The following is an 18,389-nucleotide window of genomic DNA, read 5'->3' as shown; positions in this document are numbered from 1 at the left end:
GCCCTCCTTCTCCTCTGGGCACCGGCCCAGCGCCATCCTCCAGCCGCGACTGACAGTCACACGTCGCCCGACCCCCCCCCTCTCTCTCTCTTCAAACGGTGCGACATGCTCTCTCGAGCAAGGGAGTTTAAACAGAGTACACAACTGTCACGTAAATACGCCACAATCACTGCTTTACGTCGCTCTGCAGCGTTTTACAAAACACGTCGGCATGATGGGAATTGTTGCATTAGATCACTCAGCAAGCACACGATGAAGCCAGCACGGCAATTAATTTTCCATATTTTATAGACGGTGCTTGGAATGTCCATGCAGGTGAATCCAAACGTTTTACGTTTGGATTCAACGTTTAACAGACGGTATATGAACTTTAGGCATGATGACACAAACTAAACGATTTGCGATCAACACTCCAAAAAAATTCTGTGCTGGAAAAGTTGTTCCAAAAAAAACCCACACACACCGACACTACGTATGCAACATTTCACGTGTAACCTGCATTTTAAAATGTCCATGTATTTCACGTTATACATTTCTAAAGGGGGGACCCCCCCCGCCTCCCCGAAACATTTGACGGCATTAAAACGGTGCGGAATTCCTCCAAACCGCCGCTCGGTCAATCAAAGCGACTGGTAAACACGGCAAAGTAAAAGTTATCCGTCGAGAGCGCGGGGGGGGGGCCGTGAGCGAAACGAGGCTCTGAGCTTCGAGCGGCGTTCGCTTGGCGGCCTTGGCCCCGCTCCAGGCCGATGGAAATACAAATTAAAAAGAGGCGGCCGCTCTCTGCTCGAGTGTGCGGGCGCCAAGCGGCCCAGTAATTTCGAGACACGCAAGACGCGCCTGGATTCCGCTTCGTGACATCACCGCCTTGTGAAGACAACGGTCCGCTTCATCCAAGCGATTTTGGAGCGCAGTGCGGCGTTCACCGCACCGCGTGTCGCACCAGCGGCGTTTGTTGTGTGAGAAGGTCAAAACTCGGTTGTTAGTGAAATGCAGGAGCACGCGTTTCTTGCAATGGGTTGTTAAACGTGTGCAGGGTTATTGTTGTTATTATTCTTATCATAAATCTGACTGGCAGAGCATGGTGAGGACGTCATCCAGCAGTGGCTTAATGAAGGGTTATACATTGTTATTTTTTATTACTGCTTTTAGACAGAAAAGCAGTGGTTGTGGTGTAAGTGCACTGTGCTATCAATCCAGTGATGAAAGTTCCATTCCTGGCCATGGCTACCATCAGTGAGCGTGTAATGTCTGAACTAGGTACCGGGCACCCCGCCTTCACTGCCCCGTGCACTGACTAGCATGGTGAAGTATGGTCAAACAACCTCCCTGGAGGGAGGCCATTATGTAGCAGTGGATTAACAAAGGCTGTTCATTATCATTGCTTTAATTGATCATCATATATTTAAATATAATCACCCCTTCCAAAATGGACTGCTCTAAGTGTGAATGTTTCTTTTTTTTAACTCCTCATTTTGTGACCCACATATTTTAACGATCTTAATTCCCTTCTAGCCGAGACAGCATGTGTGTCATTGACAAGGAGCATTGTGAATGTTGCTCTGCTCTTCCACTCGGGTTTGTTTGTGGGTGGAAGCCCTGACAAGCAGCTGAGCCCTTCGTGCTGCTCTCATGCCAGGTTACACTAGTAACGCTTTCAGGCCGATCACAACCAAATGGCACATAGCAAGAACAGAAACCTGCTGCAAATGAAGACAAACTAAGACAAACTATTGTACAGTGCTGTTTACTTCTTTGGCAAGCACAAGGACTGTATCGTCATGCGTTCGTGGAAGCATCACTCAATTTCCTAACCCTTGTACAAACGACCAGCAAGAACGACAGTTTAGCAAAAACATTGCCATAAAAATATTATAAAGTACGTTTTTACACACAGTAAATAATAATAAAACACAATAACCTACAGCCCTTTGCCGACCGACTGATTTTGTTATTGTACTATTTTAGGTGAAATCTTAGCATTTCCTATAATCGTATGCTTTTTTATTTAATGAAGAGGGTATTTAATTTGCCTTTATTGGTGCGGGGGGGGGGTGGAGCATGAGAGCCCAGGCCTGGTTTAGATGTCACTCACCACTGATGTTAGCCGTGGCCAGCAATCCATCCATATCAGGTTGCCGGGTTCATAGTTTGGTTCGCTAACCAAAGGCACTACCCTCTCCTCCGCTTACCCGGTGAATAATGGCATGAAGCGGTAAGAGCCGTTATATGAAATACTCATAAATGAAACGCAATAACACACCACCTCAGCAACAGCGTGGAATGAGGGTAATGAAACTGTTACCGCTGCGAGGCTGCGTCAGCTCGAATGTTCTCTCCAGATCCCCCTGCGGGCGACCCGCCGTGGGGGGACGTTGCCCCTTAGGCGCGAGCTCTTCTCAGAAGGGACATTAAGCCGGCTGTCACATCCGCTTCCTTGAGGGTATTCAAGTTCCCAAGATGCTCTCTCGAAGACTAGACCATTGTGTGTCTCGTCATGGTCAAATATTGCAAAATCCCTCACAGAAGGCCCCTTTCACAAAGAAGGAATACGCCATTTCACCGAGCCGCGCACTCTTCAATAATATTTGCATCACAAATGTAATAATAAATGCATCCTCATTCAACGAAACCACAGGGGATTTGTTCCATAAGCAACATCTTTACACTCTTTCAGCAGTTATAATGCTCCCGTAAACTTTAACTTCGTTGACATTACTTCAAGTATTATTTATCCATGAAAGTACCAATGAGTCTCGGGGCTTTTATTTTCATTGGGATGTTTGACGAATTCATCGATTTAAAAAAGTGTGGAAACCTTCGGAACACCTCAAGAAAACGAGAGCATGTGAGGGCATAATGTTTACTGGTCCACACAGACAGGTTCATGACCACACGCACAGCCCAGAGGAGTTTGAGAGTTTCACAAACCTACGAAGTTAACCAACCCTCGCCTTCATTAGCTCTGGATACACATCCTGAGGGTCACGTGAACACATTAAATACAACGAATTTGAACGCAAACATTCGGTCGTACACACGTGATTAAAACATAGAAAAGTTGACAAAAATATTTGATATTTATAAAACAATTAATGGATGATGACAGCCATGATTAATGAATTGCAACATGTCCCTGAACATAGAGGCAACTCAAAAAGGGATTTAGATGAGAAGTTGAAAAAATATATTCCGTGTATTTGTACAGCACATTGTAACATATGCAGGTGCCAATAATTTTGGAAAGCTGGTGGGCAAAGGTCAAGCACCTTCTAGTTTGAATTCAGCAAACTCTGGGCTCCAATTAGCATTTTAATAGCGGAGACAATGAGGGGAGGGGCAGTCCCGTCCCGTGCCAGTAAATCACGTGGCCAGATATTTGACCTCCCCTTGTGAGTCCATCGCTCTCATCTCGTTCACCAGCTCCACCCCTGACCCCTTGTTGTGCTTGGGCAGAAATGGTGCCACATTCACGTGATCAGTGCCAAAGACGTGGAACATTCCCATGTTCTATCACTTGGTGTCCTTCCCCCGCACCTCCGATTAGCACGGTTGGCTACGCACGGTGCGAAAGAAGTTCAACCTGTATGCGTACACCATTTCTTTCTTCTCGACTTCGCAGTCAAATGTGCAGTGTCGGTTTGAAGCAGATGAAGAGCACCACATCGCGAGCACTCATGCCACGCGTGGTGCAAAGAACAAAGTTTTACAATTTACTGGGATGCAGACATTAATTGCTTGTATGTGACTTCAATCTTCTAAGTTGAAGGCTGAGGAAAGAAAGCGCAATGCACCGACTCTCAACACAATAACGCTCCTCTTTCGAGCCAGTTCAACCTTAACGACATGATCGGTCTGTAATAGCAGTCATTTACACAATAACTGTAATAGAAGGGGAAGTTAGAGAAATAACAGCATTTACGATACTCGCAGGGAAAATTAGACAATTTAGTCATTTTCCACAGCCAGCTTTCAATCTACCTTAAAATACGTTTGAAGAAGATTAAACCCCGATAAATGGAAACATCTGGCCGAAATTATCCTGTTCGGTTCCACGAGGCCATACTCGTGTCAAAGTGATGTGGAAGACGTGGTGAACTTATTAGCGGAGAGAGCGAGAGAGAGAGAACGCAGAGCAGAACCTCGGGTGCCCTCGTCAGAGTCGGGTGTGACCTTGCCAAGCCTCAGATGAAAGCTCGATCTTGTGAAGTTCATGGCTTCTACAAAGAGGGGCTAAAGTATATTTATGGTAAATGTCACTCGGCTCGTATGTCACGGCGATGGCCAGGGCGTGCACGTCTTCCTGTTTCAAGATCAAAACAATAGGTAGACGGGAAGATGGATAGGTCGATACGTCAACGAATATTTTGGAAACTCGACAAATTCATTACCTACGTAGAGTCTGTAACAAAAATATGAATGCAAACAATGACGTACTTACCTAATTCTTTTGGTTCAAATTTACAGCATCAAAGTTATATTCTTAGCTCTTTCGGTAAATTCACGTTAAAGGGAAACAATAAAATAAAAAAATAAAAAATATATATAACGTGACTTTACCGAAAGAGCTAAGCATATGAATTACTGCAGTCACGAAAGGTTTAAATAAAAATTTAGCATCAAAGTTGTTTACCAATATTGTAAGAAAGAACAGGGGTATTGGATAAATCCTGGAGAAGTCCGATCAGCTACGATGCTTTTTTTCACAGATATCCAGTTGGGGCACGGGGTCAGAAAGTTACAATAACAAATAATACTCTCCGTGGCTGGGAATAAAACTCAGGTTGCCGGGTTTGTAGCGCGGTGTACTAACGCATCAATCTGGAATAATTCCCTTTTATCATTCTGCCCAAAGCCGGTTTGCCGTGTGAGCTGTTCACACAATCCTGTCATGGCCAAAACTTCTGATGTAAAATAACCACACACACACATAGAACCCCCAGAAGGAGGCTTCTATAGATATAGAATATTTGTGCATTATCGTGATCAGATATGCCAAAGCTCATGTCGCCCACACGTATGGCAAACGCAGGCTGGGCCCCCCCCCCCCCCCGTCAGCAGCTGGCGTCGCGAGCTTTGCTCGGATTTGCAGAAGGCGGCAGGGGGGGTCTCTTACTAAGCGCAGGAATGCCAGGAGGGCTTCGTCCCTCCCCCTCTTCCCAGCTCGCAGCGGATCCGCAAGATGGCTTAATCCTAAACAATCCACAGCGGCGGCCAACCCCTGCCCCATCGCCCCCCCCCCGCCTGCTAACCTTTGAACTTCACTGCATGCCACGAGACCCTTTCAGATGCCCCAGAGTGCAAAGGGGCACTCTGAGCCGTCACTAAAGGGCACCGGCGATCGGCTTTATTCGCGTGCACACAGTGACCAGGTGTTGCCCAATGTCAGGCCAAAAAACACGCACGTGACTGCCACACAGGTCACGAGGTAACAAAGGAATGGCTTTGTTACAACAATAAAAAAATTTGGCTAAGCAGTGATATTTAGAAGTAAAATTAAAGGCGCGGTCCCGAAATATATTTGCTCGGCTCACGCCACTGCGGGTGGAAATACTTCCACTAGATGGGGTCCTAGAGAGCCTCTCTCGAGGTTATTGTTGGCGTCCTCTTCCCTGCAGGAGACACACGTCTTGGGAGACGTACGTACCGTGTTAAGTACTGCCCCGAAAGAGTTTTGTTTGACATGGACACAACGATTGATGTATCAAGGCACTCGACGAGCTGGAGGCTGGAGGCTGGAGGGGAAACACGATTTATAACTTGCGACGCTTTCACCAGCTGCCTGCATCTCCAGACACCGAGGGAGAGGTTTGACGGTGACCATTGTGGGACAGCCGGCGCCGACTGATCAATGAACCGAATTCAACAAACGCCCCCGAGCAGTTCCCCGTCTCTCCTCCTCCTCCCAATCTGACCCCCAAGCAACTTAACTCTTCGCCCACATGGGAATGATGTAGCTTATTCGACCGAAGCGAACAATATTTCATTCCAGTCAACGTTCAACGGTTAAGGGGAAATCTGACATTAAAACGGAGATAAATGGATTAATAACACATCACGATTTGTTAAATAAATACAAGTTTGGTATCCAAGAATATTCGCAGAAACCATACCTAAACAAGCATTAATTAAATTACAATTCATAACATTGGCCAAGATAAATATCGGTATAAACTTACAAATTAAAATTGGACGATATGGTATGGCATTTGCTATATAAACGCCTTGTAAATGCAATATAAACAATTTTGTAATCCTAAAACTTGGACAAATAAAAGTTATATTCAGACCCACGGCCAGAAAACAAGCGACGGGCATGTATAGGGGTATGTCTGTCAGAGAGCCGTCGGTCACAGCTATCCCTGCTGCGTGTGATGTACAATCCTGAATACTCGAGTTATCTTCAGTTGTGTTTATACCAAACTCATAAATAGGGCCTCCCTCCCCAGTCTTGCAGTTTACTTTCCATCTTACTGCAGCACACAGTTCACGTGGAACTTTAAAATCCTTTGCATGATTTTATTTTTAATTAGCTGGTAAAACATTGAACAATGGTTATTAATAGTGACGCAGTGGTTGCCACTGTTAATTGCCTCTGCTTTACTGATGCTGGCAGCGTCCGTACTTTGGTTCCCAACTCCGAGCACAAAGTTAAATGCATGCACGCGCCCACTGTCGATACCACCAGCTACACGATCGATGTCAACAAATCAATCTTGCCGAACAAATATCTGAGAATGAAACAGAAATCAGGAAACCACACGTAAAAAAATATAAGTTCCGTGTGTTCCGTGTGTGCGCTACACCAAACAATGGTTACAGTAGATCCAGGGACTGGCTCCAGTTCCTCTCTGATGGAGCAGCCAGCACAGCTGTTGTGTGTGTGGAGCGGGGCACCATAGCAGAGATAAACCACGAAGGAGAGTGAACTTGTGTGGGCCAAAGATACAATCGCTGGTGCAGAGATGACCTCGGCACCACCCTCGCACTGGCCCCGATTACAGTTATTTTGTGACAGACTCAACCCAAAATGTTTAATTTCTGGCCCCATGCCTTAAAATGGTATACTCCAGATGCTAATTTAGTGTTTGCTTAAATTCATCATACGTTCTGAACTTAAAAAAAAAAATCTGAATTGTGTAATTACCCACGTAGATCTTAAACGTATATAACGCCAGTGGTGGCTTGAACGTGGCATACCAGTAGCCAAGAAGGACTGCCATTTGTAGGAAAGGCCCCCGTGAGTTTAGTGGCAATTGAAGGTAAATCCGTGTTTTGGGGGATTTTTTTTGTTTGACATGTATCGGGTGACAGGTACGCAGAACACCTGCCCACGAGCCTCCCGATTTCTTTGTTCGAGCGGCACAATGACGTGGGAAAAACCCCCCATTCGCATGCGACCGGCCTTGTCGGAGGTGCCACTGACGCATCCCAGAAGGCTCCTTTATTGAAAAATATGCCAACCAACTCGACGTGGCAATACGACGCCGAGTTCGTGAACAAAAATATATAAATGTGTACGTGTGCAACTCCGTATATTTTGGCATATTTCCCCGTACGTTTACTTTCAAATTTAACAATGTACCATCCCGAGTGGTGCCTTTGTCCAATGGTATTTGGAGAGTTTAACACGTAGGCTTTCGCGACCAATATTATTCATAATAAAGGTTTTTGGGTTAGATCGCGTTTATTTATAAATGTGTTGTAACCCTCCACCACCCGACACGGCCAATCAGCAAAGAAAAGTGTCTTTTGTCAACGTGACACTTTTCTTTGCTGATTGGCCGTGTCGGGTGGTGGAGGGTTACAACACATTTATAAATAAACGCGATCTAACCCAAAAACCTTTATTATGGGTATTTGGAGATTAAAATATCATTATGCGTTAAATGTTAGGCAGTAAACTTTGATTGCAGAAGGCCTCCCCCTTCAACAGTATTTTTTACAAACTCGAATGAAAGGCAGTTTAAACACGTAGGCTGTCGCGACCAATATCATCCATAATGCAGGTATTTTGGGGTTAGATCGCGTAAATATGTGTGTCGTTAAACCCGCCACCATCCGTAACGAATTGGCACGTTCTGTTTACGTGACAACCCTTACTCGCTGGCTGTGTCGGGTGGTGGTGGGTTCAACGACACATTTATATATTTACCCGATCCAACCCAAAACACCTCTATTATAGATTAAATGAAAGTGTAGTTAGTTTCAAGACAGGAAAGGAATTCCGCAACCACACCATCGCGAATAGGGGAAGGTGAAACATCTATTTTACATTTTTGATCAACGCAAATAAGCATCACGATGCAACTCGCCGACAGCTCTGCGCCGTTGACAGAGAAACACGTGGTCTGAGAGATTGACCACTTCTCTCGTCCGGTTTACTGCTCGCAGGATCACGGCCTAGCGTCATTGGAGAGCGCTGACATTCTAGCAGGACACTGAACATCTCCGCAATAGCGCACGAAGATGAAAAGAAAACTTGCTTCGAGGAGACATTAAGGCTTTGATGGCTTTGTGTGTACAAGCAGAGAGAGAGAGAGAAAGAAAAAAATCTCCGTTGAAGAATGCTGAAAAACATACAATACACCCCCCCCCCCCAAAGGCATGAAGGCGGCGTGAAAAATAGCAACTGTGATTGAAGCAAACGGAATTCAAGGCGCGCAGTTTATTGAAACTAAGTGTAATTCATTTTCATGAAAAGCAGATTCATGGCGGTAAAAACAAAGGGCATTATTTAAAAAAATAACTAATAACATTTGTATATTTGTAGTGACTACAATTTCAGACTGATCAACAATAAGCATGAAGGGTTTGAGAGGAGATTTGCTCATGTATTTATTTTTCACGGAGTAAGAGAACGCCCATTAATCATTGATAAGAAGCCATCCCGAGCGCCTGCTGTTATGTTAACAAATACTTGTAGCCTCGTGACGATGACATCGCTGATAAATCACTGGGGAGACCGGTCCACAAAAAGGCACCTCCTCAGGGAAGGAGGAAATATTTGATAAACGTGATAAATGTGATGAATGTTTAACCAAAGTTAAACCTTGAGAACAATTACCACTTTGCTTAATGCAGTCACAGCCGTGAGTTAAGGATGACAAATGTTTTCGTGAATATACAAAAACCCCCAATAGATGTAATCTATTCAGATCAGTCGCACTATTTAATGCGTTCACTAAATTATCTGCTCCCAACTCCATCTGACGAGTTTACTTACATGCCCACCTCGTCCAATCGGTGTTTGTCAAACGTTTTAGCCATGATCCTCAATCTCTAAACAACATACTTCATCAAGTCTTGGTAGCAATGGCAAATACTGCAAACCCCTCCTCCTACTTGACGACGATGTTTCCAACGAGTGCGGCTCCTATCGAGGGTCTTACTGACTAGATACGACTCTTCACACTCCCCCTTATTGGCCAGATTCTAATGAGATAAATCTCAAGTGACAATTGCCAGATTTCTCAGGGTCATTTTCTTGTATAGAAACAAATGAAAGTGCTTCCATTCGGGGCACGTTGTTTAATTTATTCTTGAAGGTTTTAAGCAGAGATGCAAACTTCCTTCCAAACTTTCCTTCCGGAATACTTGGCTACGCCATCAAAAGTCAGGATTTTCTAAATACTTCTATACAAGTATATATATAAAACGCCATAATCCCTTACGCAGTCCACCTTCTAAGAGCTTAATAATTTTACGATATCCATACATGTATTACACACGAACGCGTAAACTTCACATATAACTACGAGAGCCCATGGAGACAAAAGATTATTTGAAAAGGTCGACCCAGACAATGGTTCCTTTTGAATTGCCGAGCATTCAAAGAAAAGTGACACAAAACATAAGTGCGTAAAGACGAACGGGCCGCGTGCATAAACATGACTACGATTAAAAAAAAAACCAATGCCTCTCCGCGGAATGTACGTTGTTAATTATGGAAGAATGTAAAAACAAAACCTGTCAGATAATAATATCACGCAAATGACAGAGGATCAGTGCTCTAACCACACTGCGGGGGCGGTTGTTTCTTTACAATTACACATTCGCGACCACCGGTATCCAAGTAAATCCGCGTAATCCTCGTCAGGGCCAGAGCTGCATCCGTGCCGACCCCCCCGTCTCTCTTGCCCCCCCTCTCTCTTGCCCCCCTCTCTTGCCCCCCTCTCTCTCTTGCCCCCCTCTCTCTTACCCCCCCTCTCTCTTCCCCCCCCCCTCTGTCTTACCCCCCTCTCTCTCGCCCCCTTGCCCCCCTCTCTCTCTTGCCCCCCCTCTCTCTTAACCCCCCTCACTCTCTCCCCCCATTCTCACTCCCCCCCTCTCTCTCCGCCCCCCCCCCTCATCTCTTCCCCACGTCTGGGCGAGGAGAGAGAAACTTTGAAACCTCCTGCACGCAGCAGCCAAAGAGGAATCCGCTTAATGCCAAAATTATAGGATACGATAGGAGCCGCTAAAAGTGTAACATTCCGCCCACATATTTGTGTTGTGCTGAAGAATGTCGCCGCATCGCATTGCATGGAAGCTGTTGGTTGCGGCGTAGTTTGTGGACGCAACTTGAGGTAACGTTCGTGCTGGGGTCATCTTCGCTGTCAGGAATTCGAAGTTGATGTGAATAGACGACACAGGTAAATTACGGTTGTTTTCCTTGAATAAAAGTAAAATATATATAAAGTATCAGACAAACTATTACTCACAGATGTGGATGGTTATTAGTGATATACTTTATAAGTGCAAGACGGTGGGGGTTTGTGCACGTGTCTATCAGTGTGGCGCATTCACGATCGCCATTCACTGGCTCGTATCACGTTACCGCGCGCACGGAGTCTCAAGGCACTGGTCAGGAAGGACTCTGACACACACAAGCACCGAACAGCAGAGGCGTAATGATGCATCACTGCGTTGATTAACACTAACATGCAGGCTCTACACACATGCATGAGATCGCATGTGTAAGAGTCAATGTGTTTTCAATTCGTATATTTGGTATGAAATGGGTTGATATTATTCCTACAATTTTGATTTGAAGCTTTCGTGACTGCAGGAATCCATACTGTTTGGTTCTTTCGGTAAAGTCACGTAGGTATATTTTATTTTATACCGACGTGACTTTACCGAAAGAACCAACGAGTATCATTCCTACAACCACGAGCGGCCGATAAATTGATGGGTAAAAAGAGAATATATTACTCAATCGTGATTGTGAATCACGATAAGTCGTTGAATCGCCGGTACTGTGAACGGTCACACCTCTGCTAAGCAACCACGTCCACGAATACGGTGGAATCTTTAGACCAATATGCAACATCACAATGTCAAATGTTGTCACCGGCATTGTTGTTCATTCACGTGGTCGTGCTCTGGCACCGCTCTCCAGCGTGGTGCCGGAGGTTGTACCCCGAACAACTTCCGGGCACATGGAGCGAAGCGTCAGACGAAGTCACCCCGGACGACGCGCGGTCAAACCCACACACAGCAGCAGCAGAGCGCCGTCAACGGAGAAATCATCTCGAGATGCAATAAGAAACTTTGGCTGGGTCACAGCCCCCCCCCCCCACGTCCCTCGAGGACGGTGGAGCATCCTCCAGAATGATGCATCGCCTCCCTGCACCCCCCACCTGGTTCACCAATGGCGAGACCAGTTTTGAGGCCGTGACATCTCAGCCCTAGTTGACCCCATCAACCATCACGTGCCACTCTAGGTGGTGGGGGGGTCGGGAGAAGAGCGATCCCGGAGCGAGGACGTTTAAAAACACATCTGAAGGGAGGAGCACGATGGTTTTCTCTCTTTGCTCTTCAAACCACCGTGCGGTCGGGGTGCTCAGGGTTCACGTGACGGCGTGCTCTCTGGACTGGAGAAGCTCGCCTCTGAGGCTCCTTTTCAAAAGCTTCTGGGTCGAACGGCCAATGAGCCATTAAGTAATGCGCTCAACGAAACTATAAAACTAAGCAATGATTTTTATTACAATTTAAGAAGGCCCACTGAGCTATACAGCTCTTTTCAGAAGCGACCTGGTTATTACAAATGATAGTCCAATGAAGTGGCTTGTCGCCTGGAAATTTATAGCGGCCAAATTACTCTAAATGCATATTTCTATAAATGTGGAGGGAAAACCCGGAGTACCCGGAGAAAAAATCCACGCGACCACAGGGAGAACATGCAAACTCCAAATACACAAGCCTCAGGATCGGGAACGAACCCACGCACTCCTGTATAACAGGCGCGGAGGTCACCATCTCGCCACCACGGCATCACCACTCTGATGAACCACCGGTTCAGCAAAGCTACACGATCAGCACCTTCACAGAGAGTAAAATTACGTCTGGGTTTACACCGTTTGTGAATTACAGAACTCCTCTTATCTGCGACACTGTCACCCACGACTCACTGCAATTTTATCCCACGGATAAGAGGATTAAAATCGCGCATAACCCCGCCACAGATAATAGGATCTGTGATATTGCTCCGCCACGGTGAATAAGAGGATTTCTCATGGGCAGTCATTAAAGTGATCTGACAATACATCACACGATAGGCGAAGTCCCTCGAGTCCATTTAACACCTTTTTTTTAAGCAGCTTCCTTGTGCTTTTTTATTTTGCATTTTATACACGAGCACAAAACGAGGCCATCACATTAACTTTGTGTGAATAATTCCACTTAGAAAGCATAACAGTGACCAACAACATGAGCATGGTACGGCAAACGATTCGCACAAAAATGAACGTTTTAGACAACACGTATGCTATTAAAAATAAGAACAGGTTTTACCCTTTCTGGCAATGAAACAGGTGTTAAGATGTTCAAACACCAAACAGAAACTTTTTGCGAACGCAAGCTTAAAACACACGAACGATTTGACAGAATGAAAAGGTCCGCGTGAGTACAGCAGAGCGTCACGCTCAGCCATGCAGGAGGCAGGGGGATTCGTGATTTTTAAGAGCCACGTCCGAGGCGCTCTCATTCGAGACGGCAAAGATGAAGGCCAGAGGAGACCACGACGCGCTTCGGTGTGTCGGCTTCACCTACCCAGATGGCGCAGGAGACGCACACGAGCGAGACGCGCTCCCTGCGCCCACCGGGGACACTCAGAGTGACTGATGGCATCTCCTCCTCCTCCTTCTCCGCACGCAGCAACGGCAGCACCCAGCGGTAGCAGCAGCAGCAACAGCGGTGAAGCAGCAACGATGGCACAAGCGCTCGTTCGGGGACTGCAGCATCACACGGCACGCAGCAGAGCCCACGCGCAGCAGCAGCGGCAGCACGCGAAGCGGTTCTGCCTCCTCCTCCTCCCGCTCGTCACGGCCATCCCAGTGACAGCCGCAGACCACGCGCGGTCCCCGCACGCACTGGCGGCGGGGCCGGTAAACAAACGCGTGGCACCCCCCACCCACCCACACCACCCCCACACACACAACTCGGCTCCGCCTCTGGGTGAGACCACACAGCCTGGGAAGACAAGGGGGTTGGGGGGGGACACGGGACAACTCGCCAAACAAGATCGCCCGACTCTTTTCAACTCTTGCGGGGCCACGGATGCTTTCGGGAAAAGCGCGTAATTGGTAACCTGGTCATTTTTTTGTATTTTGGTGACCTTTTTCTGTCTCATTCATTTTTATTTTTCGCTGGTTTTTGTGTTGTTTTATGCCGTTTGATGCGTTGTTTATGTTACTTGCACTCGCTCGCCCGTAGTGTTACTGAGAGACAGAGCAGTGCAAGAAGCGGACCCACAATGAATGAGACAGCCGCTAAGGTAGACACGAGCTGGGCGAGCTAGCGAAAATAATCCACCTTTGTGAAAACAGGAAAAGAGGGATCACAGGGTCCAGGAGCCAGTCAACGAGTGGCAGGAGGCCACTGTAATTACACCGGGTCTCAACAAGAGAAGAAGGCACACTTCCCAACGCAGGGCCAATTAGACGAGACGGACTTGTACCCTCAGAAGCTAAGCAGGCTTGAGCCTGTATAGTGTTTGGGTGTTGACACCCCCGTGCACAGAGATGGGTGGGTGGGCCGTATGAGGCATCGTGGGCAGTTGAGAGTAGTCTACCATTGCTTAGTCTACATTATAAACTGCCAGTACACTCACCAAACTTAATAACCAGGCTACAGTCTACATTATAGACTGCCAATACACTCGCTCCGATTAAGAACTAGGCTACAGTCTACATTAGTGTGTTTTTTATTCTGTATTAAAAACAAAATATTCACTTTATTTTTATTATTATTTTTATATCTACGTGACTTTACCGAAAGAACCAAAGAATAGTGCAGTAAACTCCACTGTTGTTCTGTACTCCTTCCACCTTCACAGACCCATGCTCACCAGCGTGGTGAAGTATGATTAAATATCCATCACAGCATGCAAGGCATGGCAAGAGGCCTTCATCTAGCAGTAGATTGACAATACGGGGCTGTGCATGTTCATGAGCTACGACATTATCAGAACCATGGAGCTGACGACATTTATTAATTTTAAAATGACCACAGTATCTGGTCATTAACCAATTGCGTGGACGCCCCCTTCTCACGGCCTTGCGGAGCCTCCACCACTCGGCACGGAGCACGGGAGGGGCAATCATCGAGCTCGAGAGAAAGAGAGACAGAGACTATTTCATCCTGAACATGGAGGTTCATTGACTTAGGGAACCCTCGTGTATTTATCTGTACGTGTACGAAGCCACACGAACGCTGCTCTCTGCATATCACTTGCTGCGATTGTGCGCCCCCCCCCTCTCCTCCAGCTAGCGATTGACCTCTCATCAGCTCCACACAGTGTGGATCAAACGGCCCCTCATGCTGACAGATCAAAGCACTTCCCCAACGACGGCGCCCACGCCTCTCTCTCTCTCTGTGTGACGCCCACACCTGCAGTGCATTATCTCTCTCTCCCCTCCCACCTCTGCCGTCAACAACGCACACAAAAAAGGACTGACGGGGCCTTCTTTTCCTTTCCGCGCAATTGGTTTTTCGCTTTCATGCGCACGTCCAAACACACGCGGCGAGAAAGGGGCGCAGATATGCCGGACCCGAGTGTCAGAGGCGCTCAAACTCGGCTCGCTGCACGCGCGCCGAGACGCGACCACACCGACCCACCACAATGCCACCCGCCCACCCGGAGCTCGACGGCCAACTCCGGCTTTGAACTTTTATCTTCAGCAATCAAGATGCACGATTCACGATGCAATGTTAGAAGAGTGTGGGTGGGGTGGAGGTTCTTCCTCGGCAGAAAGAGCGCGCGCAGAATGAACTTTTACAAGACTCCCCCGTGACAAAGAACGGGCGGCATATTATTGTTTTAATGCTTCACCTGAGCGTACAGGACACCTTAGATGTGATATTAATATTATTTGCGTTTAAAATAATGTACAGCTCTGTGTTGTGCCACCGCTGGATGGTCGAGTATCTGAGTTTTCAGAGCAAAGAGATCTGTTGGTTCGCTTGGTCTGTCGGAGGTTTGGGATGTACGGTGGAGCTTGTTGTTGAATAGCAAACTTCATAAATACTTTCTACTAAAGACTCGCTTTAAGAAATGTGGCAGCCTATGATGTTGAGATTGTTCAACTTTAACGGTGCAGTGCCAGAATCAGTTTAAGTAAAATGTTTATAAAACCTGCCTGTGTGGCCTCCGCACTGAGGAGGGCTTCAGATACAACAAACCTCCTCTCGTTCACGGCACACGTCGGATTGGGCTGTACAAGATGACACGTGAAGCCAGCGCGCTCATGTTGGTGTGCGGTGTCGGCACGGATGAATGAATGGTCTGGTGTATGCGCCTGGCTCGGTGGTGGTGGCGGGTGCCGTAAGCCGACAACTCAGCCTCGCTCAGCCTCTGTGGGCGCTGCGTAAAGTCAACATTTTCAAGATGGGGAGAGGGGGGGGAGTTTGTAAAGCTTAACAAGCAGAATGTATTGATTAACATTTCTAGAAAACGTTAACGCTTTGCAACAGTGACCACATAGAAGGAGAGAGGAACGTTCTGCGTGCACGAAAAACTAATTCTGCACACACAAACTGTACGATTGTATCTTCTTGGTTCTTTCGGTAAAGTCACGTAGAATGGAAATAAAATAATACAAATAATAATAGCAAATATGGAAATAAAATAATACAAATAATAATAACAAATATAATAACAAAATATTATTATTTGTATTATTTTATTTCCATTCTACGTGACTTTACCGAAAGAACCAAGAAGATGAATAACTGCAGTCACGAAAGCTTTAAATCGAAATTTGTACGATTGTAGCTGCTCGTTTATATCATACAGCCAATTTTATCCGACATCCTAATCACAAACTAGACTTTATGACACTGTATTCCAACGGACTGGATCAACATAATAAAGGCCGCTTGTGTAATTTCGAGCAGCGCAACACAGGCATAGACACAGTATCCGGTGATGATGCGCGGGCAGTGGTGCACAAACAACAACAACTCAATAACAACAACAAGTTCAAATTTTGATTTAAAGCTTTCGTGACTGCAGTAATTCATATTCTTAGCTCTTTCGGTAAAGTCACGTTGAAAGGAAACAATAAAATAATAAAATATATATAATATATTATTTTAAATATATAATATATATTATTTTATTGTTTCCCTTCAACGTGACTTTACCGAAAGAGCTAAGAATAACAACAAGTTCAATAAGGCGCCATGTCGAGCAACAGGTCTTCGTCACAGCGAGGCAGGCAGGGCCACGTGCTTTGCCATTTGGTGGCAGTGTTGATGACGACTAACGCGTTGATCAGAGCTATTGTATTCATTATTGCAACTATTAAAAAAAAGACCTCCGTTAATGATAGACCGTGTTTACGAACACCGGGGGATTCAGGACTACGCACAGCAACTTGCACGCCTCGCACATTACGGAGTTAGAGACGGGCAGATTTACATCAACCCCACCCCCCATCCATCCATGGCTCAGAGAGTGAGCCGAGACTCTATTCACACTTCATTACAGTCTGGAGCCCAGAGTCTCTCTTTTAGAATGACGTGCTGACAGCTGCTGCATCGCAGAGCCCGGGTGTTTAGGAGAGGGTGTGGAGATACCACGGGCGGCGGAGTGAAACTCCCCTCGACCGTGGAGGACAAACACGAAAGGTGCGGCTCTCGGCTAAATGGAAGCGAAGGGGGGGGGAGGAAAGGTCAAAAGTACAGATGGAGCAGCGGCACAGCGAGACGAGAGAGGCTTCGTGGCGACCTTGCCAGCCGGCACCACCATGACCGCGATCGCGTGTCAAGGCGGCTGTCTGCTCCGCGATGGTCCTCGCGACAGGAGGCCCGAGGGAATACCTCGACCTGGCTCGTGCAAGACGCCAAGGGCATGATGCAGGAAAGAAGAGGAGGAAGAAAAACCAACTCGCGCGCTGAACAAAAAAAATGACCTCGCTTCCACATCCGTGGTACAGCGGCTAGCGCACTGCGTTCACGAGGCTGGCCAGACGAGTCCGTGTGAGTGATATCGGCGGCGAGGGAAGAACACCAGAACCGATCCCGGGCACGTCGCCTTCACCAAGCCGCACTGATCAGCGTGTTGAAGTATAATCGAGCAACTTCCATGATTGGCATTGCACGGGGAAGGCCATCGGGGCTGAAATGATGGCGAGCCGTGAATATTGAACACTCGTGAAGCTCGGAGCCTCGCACCTCAGATTTCCGATTAGCACGGTTGGCTACGTACGGGTGCGAAATAATGTCAACATACATACATACGTACACACGGAAGCGTATCACACTCAACGGCAACCAACACTGAGGTGTAGCGATTACGACTGTGCTTTCTCTAATGCAGTAATAACGTGGGGAGGCGATGGCACTTGGCGTGGAGCCATGAAAGTGGAAATGCCCCCGCGAGGCACCGCTGAGAGTTGGGGCGCGGCAGGAGCAGCCGGCTGGAGGCCACTTTCGGTCTCGGATACAGGCACAGTACATAACGCCTGAAATAAATCGCATTAATTACGCCGATTGCGGTAACCTCAGCTCGGCTGATAAAGATATATTCTATTGGCCGGATAATATTGCGGACAATGGACAACATGGAACCCCAATTAGCTCAGTTGCTAATTGGCCAAAATCAGACTGCGTTACTACTGTTTCACAGGAACGATGGAAAATTAACCTTTCCGTTTCTGCATTTGTATTCACAAACATGACCGATGAGAATAGGCTCCACACTTTCTGAAAAATCGTCGTAATTTATCCTTTCAAATACGATAATTAAGAAAATTAACAATTTGTGTTTTATATTTTAAATGGTCCATTCCAACTACTCTTGTTTTTGTGCGACCATATTTACTCACTTGCACAATATCCATAACCGTTCTGGGTCGAGAATATGAATTATATATGAACCGGCGGTGTTCAGCATTTCGTTA

At 46.7% G+C, this 18,389-nt stretch overlaps 1 protein-coding gene across 4 annotated transcripts in view; it reads right to left on the bottom strand.

The window, feature by feature from the left end:
- The window catches only part of LOC116950193 (tensin-3-like), a 133,326-nt gene that overhangs the window by 79,020 nt on the left and 35,917 nt on the right, over positions 1 to 18,389 (bottom strand). Inside the window, exon 1 of one of the 4 annotated variants that reach the window (XM_032967817.2) lies at positions 13,036 to 13,378. The exons of the other annotated variants lie outside the window; for them this stretch is intronic. Within the exon in view, the coding sequence (XP_032823708.2) occupies positions 13,036 to 13,113 (78 nt within the window). The 5' untranslated portion in view covers positions 13,114 to 13,378. Of the gene's footprint in view, positions 1 to 13,035; positions 13,379 to 18,389 lie in introns of those variants that run through there. 4 annotated transcript variants of the gene reach the window in all.

Source organism: Petromyzon marinus, chromosome 2 (genome assembly GCF_048934315.1).
Source record: "Petromyzon marinus isolate PM22_M1 ecotype Great Lakes invasive population chromosome 2, UKy_Petmar_22M1.pri1.0, whole genome shotgun sequence".
Taxonomy (NCBI): Eukaryota; Metazoa; Chordata; class Hyperoartia; order Petromyzontiformes; family Petromyzontidae; genus Petromyzon; species Petromyzon marinus.
This window is presented reverse-complemented; position numbering and strand designations above follow the sequence as displayed.